The 9769-nt window shown below is 29.7% G+C and overlaps 2 protein-coding genes across 2 annotated transcripts; one reads left to right on the top strand and one right to left on the bottom strand.

The window, feature by feature from the left end:
• Positions 1 to 171: 171 nt before the first annotated feature.
• Positions 172 to 3515, bottom strand: LOC111036254 (WD repeat-containing protein 91; the record flags this gene model as incomplete). The annotated part of the gene is made up of 12 exons (XM_022318222.1): positions 3220 to 3515; positions 2939 to 3062; positions 2730 to 2870; positions 2542 to 2657; positions 1993 to 2180; positions 1767 to 1930; positions 1590 to 1689; positions 1310 to 1451; positions 1122 to 1243; positions 776 to 1055; positions 482 to 703; positions 172 to 417 (listed from the first exon to the last, which is right to left on the bottom strand). Coding segments are annotated over exons 1-12 (1965 nt in total), but the record flags the coding sequence as incomplete, so codon positions are not given.
• Positions 3516 to 7584: 4069 nt separating this feature from the next.
• On the top strand, positions 7585 to 9283 carry LOC111036248 (small ubiquitin-related modifier-like). The gene is made up of 2 exons (XM_022318211.1): positions 7585 to 8064; positions 8245 to 9283. The coding sequence occupies exon 2, from the start codon at positions 8248 to 8250 to the stop codon at positions 8665 to 8667; it is 420 nt and encodes a 139-aa protein (XP_022173903.1). The 5' UTR covers positions 7585 to 8064; positions 8245 to 8247; the 3' UTR covers positions 8668 to 9283.
• The last annotated feature ends 486 nt before the right edge of the window (positions 9284 to 9769 follow it).

The raw sequence follows: 9769 nt of genomic DNA, 5'->3' as shown, positions 1-9769 counted from the left end.
CATTACCTTTAAATACATTTAAAATTTAATTAATTAAAAAAAAATTGTAATACTCTTATATAAATAACCATATAAACGAGTATAATTAAATTAGTATATGATATCATTGATTAGGTATAATAATATTATGCAGATTATTTGTATAAATACTTCACAATTTACATTGCCCAATATACCTCGGACATTGTATACATTGTCCGAATTTTCCACTTTGCCCGTAACATATATACTATATATTATTACTTTATATATATTTCCTCCATTATTTTGACTATGGCATAATAGCATATAACCACCAGACTGATCTAATGTAAACGCTTGACTCATAAATGCATTGGGCTTGAGTGGATTGTCTTTCTTAATATTTACTTCCCATACGCACGACTGTTTATTACCATTCATACTAGTCCGACAAATCTAAAAGTCAAAATACAATTCATTGTAAAAATAAAATAAATTTCATACTACAAATATAAATTACTTTGTTATCAGCTCCTAATGTGTAACAATCATTATGATCAGGAGATAATTGTAGACGCATCAAACGATCAGTATGTGGTGTCCAGCGATCGACAATTTCGCTATGTCTGAGATCAACAGTACGTACTGATCCATCAGCACATCCCGCATACAACAATTGACCATTATGATTGTAGGCACAACATGTAACAGCTACATCATCGTTTCCCAATATCAGTTGTCTCTATAGAAAGGTCATTAGACCATACTTATTAATAAAATATATTCCAAAATAATTAATTAACAGGAACCATACTTCAATTTTTTTTGTTTTGACATCATATAAAAGTAATTTATTGTTGTCTTTAGAAATAAGCGAACAAACAAATGTAGAATCGGAAGGACCACATTTAACACATTGTATTTTTAAATTTGTCGATTGTTTAAATGGATTTAGTTCCCAAGAGCTTTTCATTTCTTTAGCATCATATAAAATTATTGAACAATCGTCACATCCTAGCAATGTATAACGATCATTAGTTTTGAACCAATCCAAGCTGTACACAACTTTTTTCAAGTTAGTTGATCCGATTACTCTATAAATTAACATAATAAAAATTATTACATTAAAATCAATTAGTATATTGAATAAGCTGATTTACTTTGGTGATGGAGCAGCTGACCAAATTTTCAAAAAGCCATCAGTATCTGTGCTAGATATAAGTGAACCCGACATGTTAAACCAACATTGAGTAATCTTTGTTTTATGCTCATTAAAGGATTCCTGCCAATAATTTAAAACCGTTTGATATGTACACATAACTAAAATTTAATTTTTATTTCAACTTACCTGGCTAAGCAAAAGGAATGGGGGGACTTTGTGCTGTCTTTTGTCTAAATTGTCTAAACTAGCATCTCGGGGACCTCTACTTCGAGTGGAATCACGTTCTAAAGATATTGATCGCTTTGATACGGTTCTACGGCTACTTTCACTGTGTAATGAACAATTCAATTTGTATAGTAACTTGTAAAAAATATATTAACTAAAAATCTCAAGATTTAATTAAATAAAAGTTATTTGTTTAAAGCTGATTATTATCCAAATGAATTTTCACAATAAATATCCTCACTTAGTATTTCCAGGTTTGATCATTATGTAAGACGAAGGAGAAGTTGATAAGCTTGTACTGAGTTTTGAATTGGTTCCTACATGTTTTTTATACCCCATCTCTGAAATCAATTTGTTATTATTTAATAACATATTTACGTATCCAGATTGTTAAATGAATATGTTGAAATTAAATCACCAGTAGTAGAAGTAGTAGTAATATTAGTAGGAATTGGTTGAGATATACGCTTCATGTTCACTTGTTTACCAAGTATTGGACTCGTTGGCAATCCACCAATAGTTCTGATAAGTGATCTCAAAGACTTTATGGATGTATCAGTGTTAGTATTTTTTAATGTTTCCCTAGAAAATAATAGTATTTTAATATAGAATATAACTAGTCAAGTGTTATATAATTGTATTACTGAGACACTGTGTAGAAATCATCAATTATATCTAGCGGTTGAGTATGAAATGATCCACTGACTGTGTTGTATTTTGGTTGAGTAACTCCATCAGTAAGTTTTTGTTTAAGGGTATCAATTTCATCTTGAAGTCTGCGAATTTTGTTTGCATCATCTTCATAATTGCACAAACTAGGTCGTGGAATAATCTAAGTAAATTTAATAATTAGTTATTTGTTTTATATTTTGAGTAAATAATATTATATTGGTTGATTTTACTAATTTAATATTGCGCTATTACAATATTCTTAATTTAAATTTAGCAATTCAAATTTATAACAATACATTTAAATGTATTCTTAGGATTACAGTTAAGTATAAGCAAATTTTTTACAAAAGCAAACATTTTTTAAAAGAATTTAATAGTTGAGCAACAAATTAAGGATATTTAAATTTGATAGTACCTACTGCATTATACAATTTAAAAATTATTTAAAAGGTTAATTAATCAGAGCATTTGTTTTTCTTATATAAATAGACTCTTGTATACATCAAAGTGTATTTACTTACTTGATAGACAATGGAGAGAAAATTATGTAAAGAGATAAAAAATGAATCTTGCCACTGCTTGGTGAAGTAAATGGCAAACAATGGGTTATCTTCAATATTTTTCAAGTATGGCAACACTTATACATACAATATTAATTAATATTTAATCAATAATTATCCTACCTAAAAAATAAAAATAATTTACTTACTAAACCAGTCTTTCCATTCATTTTGCAATTGTAGATCGTTGGTCATTTTGGTTAGGAACTCGTTTACTTTGTCTGAACGGTTGTTAGTTAATGCATGTATAAGGTAAAATTTGAACAAACTATTTTCCAATTTTTTGACAGCTGAAAACAAATATATTTTCAAAATTCAATTTTTTTTACATAACTAGGTAGTTGAACAATGTACGAACCATACGATATGTCTTGATCAAGCTTGGAAAATAATTTATTTTCAAAATGTGACCATAGTTCTCTAATCGTTGACAAATCATAGGAATATACTAACTGCAATATTTGTTCAACTAATTTATCCACCTAAAAAAATCAGTATCGTTTGAATTTTTAATGTTGAAGACAGAAGGATGCCTTTCAAATAGTGTTTATGCCTCATTGTACTAAATACATTTATTTTATGAGCAGCGCAATTCCTGTCGAGAAATATCAAATTCTGGTACAACAATTTACCACTTACTCTAAATCCTTTATCTTTGTCAAGTTTCACATCGAAATCAAACCATTTTAGTGCGTTAGTAAATCCTCGAAATAAAAAATATTCTCTGATCAACTCATCGATGTGCTGCATATGAGGCATTGTTGTGTGGCTTGTAAGACAAACTATTACCTATCGAATCATGAGTTTCGTGTCTATCATTATTTAGAATGAAATATTATGAATAGAATTCACAAAAGTTAATGAAAATATTTGCTGGTTGATCTTTGCTAAAAATTAAAAAACATTGCTAAATTGTAGGTACCTATAACATTTTTGAATTTGTTTAATAAATAATATCTTCAATGTTATCACTGATTATTGCAAAAATAAATTATTGATAACATTGCGCAGAGTGCAGATATTAACCCTTTAAGGAGGAACTTTGGGCTACGTAAACACCGTATAAGCGCAATCTGGAATCCGGGGAACAGCTTTGGAATATGAATCTTTTCCAAAAAAATTAATTGCTTAGACTGAAAGATATTATATTAATACTTTCTACTTTTCGGTTTTTACATAAAATATTTAATGTAAGTAGGTATCTGAGTCCTAAGACGTATGAATACTTTTTTTTTTAATTTCACCTTTTTCAGGTAAAAACGAAATAAATATTTTAAATTGTATGATTATTAATACGTTTTTAACAAAATATAGATCCAAATTAAAATAAATAATGACTTTATTATAAATACCTATACCTACTCGGCTACTCAAAATGAATAATTTTGTAAGTTACCTAGGTTCCCAAAAATACCTAATAGGGTATGCAACAAAAACTACAATTAAATTATTGATGGGCTTTGTGTTTACCCTTAAGAAGTTAAGACCTTAACCCTAAGAATCCGTATAATCGATAAATTAAATTAAAAAATGTATGTCAAAGTGGTGGAGTGACGAGTATGATTAAATTTATTTTACTAAAAAATATGCATTCATACACCCAATATTACGGCCTATTGACTGGTTTGAGTGTTTAAGACCACGAACTATGATATCTATAAGTATAATATCTATCTTTTATTCAGATATTTAATCTAGTCTGAATCTTGGAATCGTAAGAAGTAGGATTTTACCTATCCTATTTCAATATTTCATTATGAATTTTTTAACTTTTTATCGATTTATTTATTTAACTGATTAAGAAAAATATAAAAATACCCGATTTTTTATGATTCTAAATGAAATTTTACTTAACAATTTTTACAATATGTTTTTTTTAGTGCTAAACCACTCAGCAGGCAATTTCAGTAATCAGGATTTCAGGAAGTATTGTTGACTGTTGTATTGTAAATTGTTATCACGAAACCATGCTTTTCAGTAAAAAAAGTGTTATCTTGTGCAATATTTATATTTTATTTGTATTTATCGGTTTATGTTCCATTATTTTTTGTAAACTCAAACCGTATCTAAAATTTTAATATTTTGTGATAGTTTTGTTGATTACTCTACTATTTTTAAAAACATTTTGAAAAGTTTAAAACTATTTATTTTAAATTGTGTCTATATATAGCAGGGGTGGCCACAACGAGGCTCGCGAGCCGCATGCGGTTCTTAAATCAATTTCGTGCGGCTCTTGAACCAAACTTAGACCAAAATTAATAAATATATAATATTTTCATAAGAACCGTAAGATAGTAGTTTTTAATGCCGTCAGTTTCATTATCATTTTAGTCGTTATTAGGTATAGATTGGCACGGCAGCGGCGGTTACGGAGCTTTTAATATATGTAGCCAAAAATAATCACTGTTTCGACTTTCGACCACTCCAGAGTTTCTTCATTTGATTTAAAATGAAAAATGTATCTTCATTTTATAAACATTGCTTTACAATGGACAACATTTATATAAATTTAGAGAAGTGGGCAAGTGGGTACACTGCTATCTACAAAGGTGTTTTTATTTGAATTAACCAGTTAATTTTTTTTCAAAATTTCCAATTTAACTAGTTTAATTGGTAATTCAAATAACTTAGCTTTTCACAGTTGACTTAAAAATTAAAATCTTCCAATACTATAATAACACAAACCTTTCTGTTATTTATAAAAAAAAATTGTAGAGGTATTATGAATATATTTTAGTAGATTAGATAGGCATAAAGCCAAAAGGCATACACAATATTATTATATTAGTATGTTTCCAGTACAATTTACAATAATTATCGATAAGAAAAATACAGCCAATAACCAAATTCTGGAAATTGGAAAAACAATGCTAAAAATAACTTGAAAATTAAATTATCGTATTAGCAATAAATATAGTTGTATACACGCGTCAAATATTATGATATGCTGTTTTTACTTGTAGACAATATTATGAACTACCTATATTTTATAATATATAGTACACTTGCATTGACAAGACATTATTTCTAAACTATAAATTCAAATTGTACGGAATAATGTTATGTACTTATGTATAAGGAAAAAGTGGCCCCTTGATGTATATTATAGTATTTTTCGAACACTTCGGTGCCACAGCTGTACATTATGATAGCAAATTCAATAAAATTGATTATTATATCCATGATTATTATACTACGATATCTTAAATAATATCTGTGATTATATCTATACAATTTGTAAAGCTAACATAGTAATGTAATAGAAGTCTTACAGTTTGAACAAATGTTTATGTATTAAAATTAATTGCTGCAAGACGTAAGTACTTAGCCAATATCGAAATCCAATAAAATATATAATACCAATAAATATAATTAATTACATTTTTAAAATTAATATTAATTATAAAAATGGTTATAGTATGTACATTGTCCGGATACTTGTGAAATACATTTTATAATTGCAAACGAAGATATGATATAATATTTTATATTTTCGGACTTTTTGTCCGAAAATAAAACATGAGGGGACCTTTTGTCACGCTTTTTTTTTTGAATGGACTTATTGATCGATTACCTACTGCAAAGAGTACATAGCTTTTTTTAGTTTTCAACAAAAAGATTTTTCCAGTGAATTTGATATAATTGGTATAGTCGGCTTTGGATTCTGCTTTACATTTTGCTCTTAGCTTGGAAACGTTTTATTAGATTGTGATAAGTCCATAACGTTTATTTAGATTATAATATATATATATATATTTTTTAATGCCCTGGGGCTTTATTATTTAAACGACCCAAGGGTCTTTATAAAATGTGTTTAACAATTAAATATATTTTACAAAATAGATATAAATTATGTATATTTTACACGTTGATGGAGTCACTTCCAATGAAGTGGCCCCCGCCTTGATCTAAAATCTTAAACTAAGTCGTATGGTTTCAGACGCTTAAGACGTCTGATGTCCTTGGAGTTATCTAATAATTGGATGGCCAATGGATTGGCATGGTTATCTAGTTTCGTCTCGTATTGGCGAGCAAACCTTTGAATTTCGTCTGCTACTATAGGCAGCATCATATCACTGTGAATTGCGTTGTTTTTTTCGAACGGGTAGGCTGCAGTGATATGGTCCGAAGAGCAATGTTGAGTATTTGTGTCCAAATACTAGCATCAGCTGTTATGTTTTGCGGCGGAATTGTACCGACATCCATATTTTCATACATTGTGCAATTCGGTCAGTTTGAGTATGACCCACTTAAAATATACCTATTTGTTTATAAAAACTCATCATGAGTCCAACCGGCCGTGGTTTCATTGTAAACATTAACAAAAAATTATCATAACTTGGACAGCATTATTTCGTGAACTGCGGAAGCGAAATATATGTGATGCTTGTTCGGTGTGCAAAACGCAACAGAGATTATATATGAGCAAATTTTTTTTTCAAATATTAACCTTTTGAGGTCAAGGGAAACCCCTCAAGAAAACTTGGTATGGAGCAAAATAACATATTTACCGCTCAAGTTGTTATTACACAATATATATTTTGTTTCATGGCATACCTTCCGACGATGAATGATGATAACCATATTTATAATTCCAAGCAGATCGAGTTATCTGTCCTAAGGGTTAAAATATTCATAGTGTAAAATGAAGTGATTAACCTATCTAACCTAATTTTTAAAGTAACAGTTAAAAATGTCACATTGATTGAAATTTTCCCTGAAATCTTTTAGAGGGTGAACACAACTCCGTAGTTCATAAATCAAAAATTGAATCAAAATCCCCGCGCAAAACCAACAGCCTCGTAAGAACGTTACCATATTGACCATAACTCCGGTTATGCTTTACATGGTTATACCTTGGTATACAACTATAAATACACAGTTGAAATGATTATTACCGTGGTCAAGCATCACTAGAGTATTCCGAATGAATACTGGGCTTCGGGAGTCGGGATACGAAATATTTTTGTTGTAATAATTTTAGTTTGTATTGAAGTACAGTACAATATTACATATTTGGCATTTGCTTGCCCATGATTTAACACGACTAAAATAAAATCATTGCGTCACGGTGATTTTTAATCTCCCAGTTGTATTAAAATATGTCATATCGATTGAATAAAAAAAAAAAAACAAACAATACAAAAATATTATTTGTTGATGTCAGCCATCTTTTATTTTGATAATAATTCACACTTATCAGGTAAACTATAATACCATGTGTTGTTACCGTTATTACGCCAATACTGAATGCCATTCGTTGTAACTTGTGTAATAGAAATATAACTTTCTTGTGGAATAGAGTATATTGTACTCGACGTATATCCATTATCGCACGTTAAACGTCGCGCTAAACGAATTTCCGGACTGCAATTAGCTGCAGTGTATGATTACTGTTGAATCGGTTCAATCAGTGGTCATAGGGTGTTACGCGGAGACGATACTAACAACCGAGCTTGGCCGCACATCATCAAAACTTTAGCGGTGAGTATTTTATGGATTTGTAATATTTTGGAGGGGCACGTGTCACGTGTATATACCTTTAAACTAAATTGAATTAACTAGTTAATAGGATTATGGACACGTAGGTATTAGCCATTACGTCCGGGCGTGTGCCGTTGTTGTGGCGTGATGAGTACTGATGTGACTTGTTGGTATTTGTAGATAATGTTGAGTGACGAGGAAACTCCGAACACAGAACCGTCTACTTCGGAGACTACTAACCCAGCTGCTGGTTCTGAAACCGAAGTCACTAATGACGACCACCAACTCCAGAGCACGTCTGTAGCTGATCCAAACGCTGGTGCCTTGGAGGTGGCCGAAGACAAGACCGTGGCAAACGATGAGTACATCCGCCTGCGTGTCATCACTAGTGACATGACTAATGAGGTGCACTTCCGAGTAAAAGCCGCAACAGCCTTGGTTCGCCTGAAACGCTCGTACTGCAGCAAGTTGGGTTTTCAGGTAGATGAACTGCGTTTTGTGTTTGATGGTCATCGAATCACTGACGAAGATACACCAAAATCATTAGGAATGATTAACGATGATGTTATTGAAATCTACCAAGAAAGAACGGGTGGTATGTGATGTAAACGTGTAAAGTTAATTTAATTCTTAATTTAATATCTAGGTTTTTTACTGAAGTGTCTTAAAAGTTAATGATCATCACAAAATAAATATGTGTTTAATACAAACAATATATGTTAATGGTGGTATTTCAATAACAACATTTTTAATTCCACAAATAGAAAAAAAAGTATTCTTGAACAGCATTAGTTAAATGTATCCATTCCAAAATGATACAAAATTCAAATTTGTTAACAAAGTTCAATCTTTACATCTATAAAAAGAATGTTAACTTTAATTGTTTTCTTAAATTAAATTAAATATACAGACGATCCAAGGTTTCCTCATTTGTTTTGTTTACCTTGTAGTTTGTGGGGACTGTATACTATCCTGTAATTCATACCAATTTTATTTAAGTGACTTTTTGAATTGTACGAATAATGAAGTAATATCATTTGATGTAGAATAATGCTATTTATATGCTTTAGTACCAAAAACTAGATACCAAAATAATTGTTTTTATGTCTGTGTTGATCTATCACCCCGTATATACATATATTTATAGTTCTTTTTAACAGTTCTTTCTTTATTTGTAGATGACCTCTTTTATCCTATCATTCAATATTTTTTTAATCAATATGTTTACTAAATTATTAATATATGCTTTCCAAATTTATTTTCCTTATTTTTATTATTATGTACGCTATAGAGAACAATTTAATGTTATTTATTTAAAAAATGTGTTAAAATTTTTTTTTTTAGATTATGACAATATTTTTTATACAAATATAAAAAATCCATACAAAACTTGTTTTAATTTCTATTACTTATATACAGTGTGATCACGATTTATGGTAACACTAAATATCTCAGGTGCATGACCTTGTATTGAACTGGGGTTTTCGGGAAGTGATAGGGAGCACTTAAATACATATTTTCAGACCAGTTTCAAATTTTTAGCTCACTCGGTATGCGCATGCGCAATACAACTTACTTTTTTTTAAATGTCAACCCCAGTTTTTTTCTGCAGATTCAGGTAGAGTATTTTTTTTAAAGCATTTTTTGTATCAACAGTTTTTTTCTATTTTCAAAACTGACCAAGTTAGAGTAAGTCAAAATTTAG

This window comes from Myzus persicae, unplaced genomic scaffold (genome assembly GCF_001856785.1).
Source record: "Myzus persicae strain clone G006 unplaced genomic scaffold, MPER_G0061.0, whole genome shotgun sequence".
NCBI lineage: Eukaryota > Metazoa > Arthropoda > Insecta > Hemiptera > Aphididae > Myzus > Myzus persicae.
The sequence above is the reverse complement of the archived record's forward strand: the minus strand, read 5'-3'. Positions and strand labels throughout refer to the sequence as shown.

Bases quoted from the DNA above. Each gene is read 5' to 3' on its own strand.
- LOC111036248 (XM_022318211.1), top strand. From the start codon at position 8,248: ATGTTGAGTGACGAGGAAACTCCGAACACAGAACCGTCTACTTCGGAG.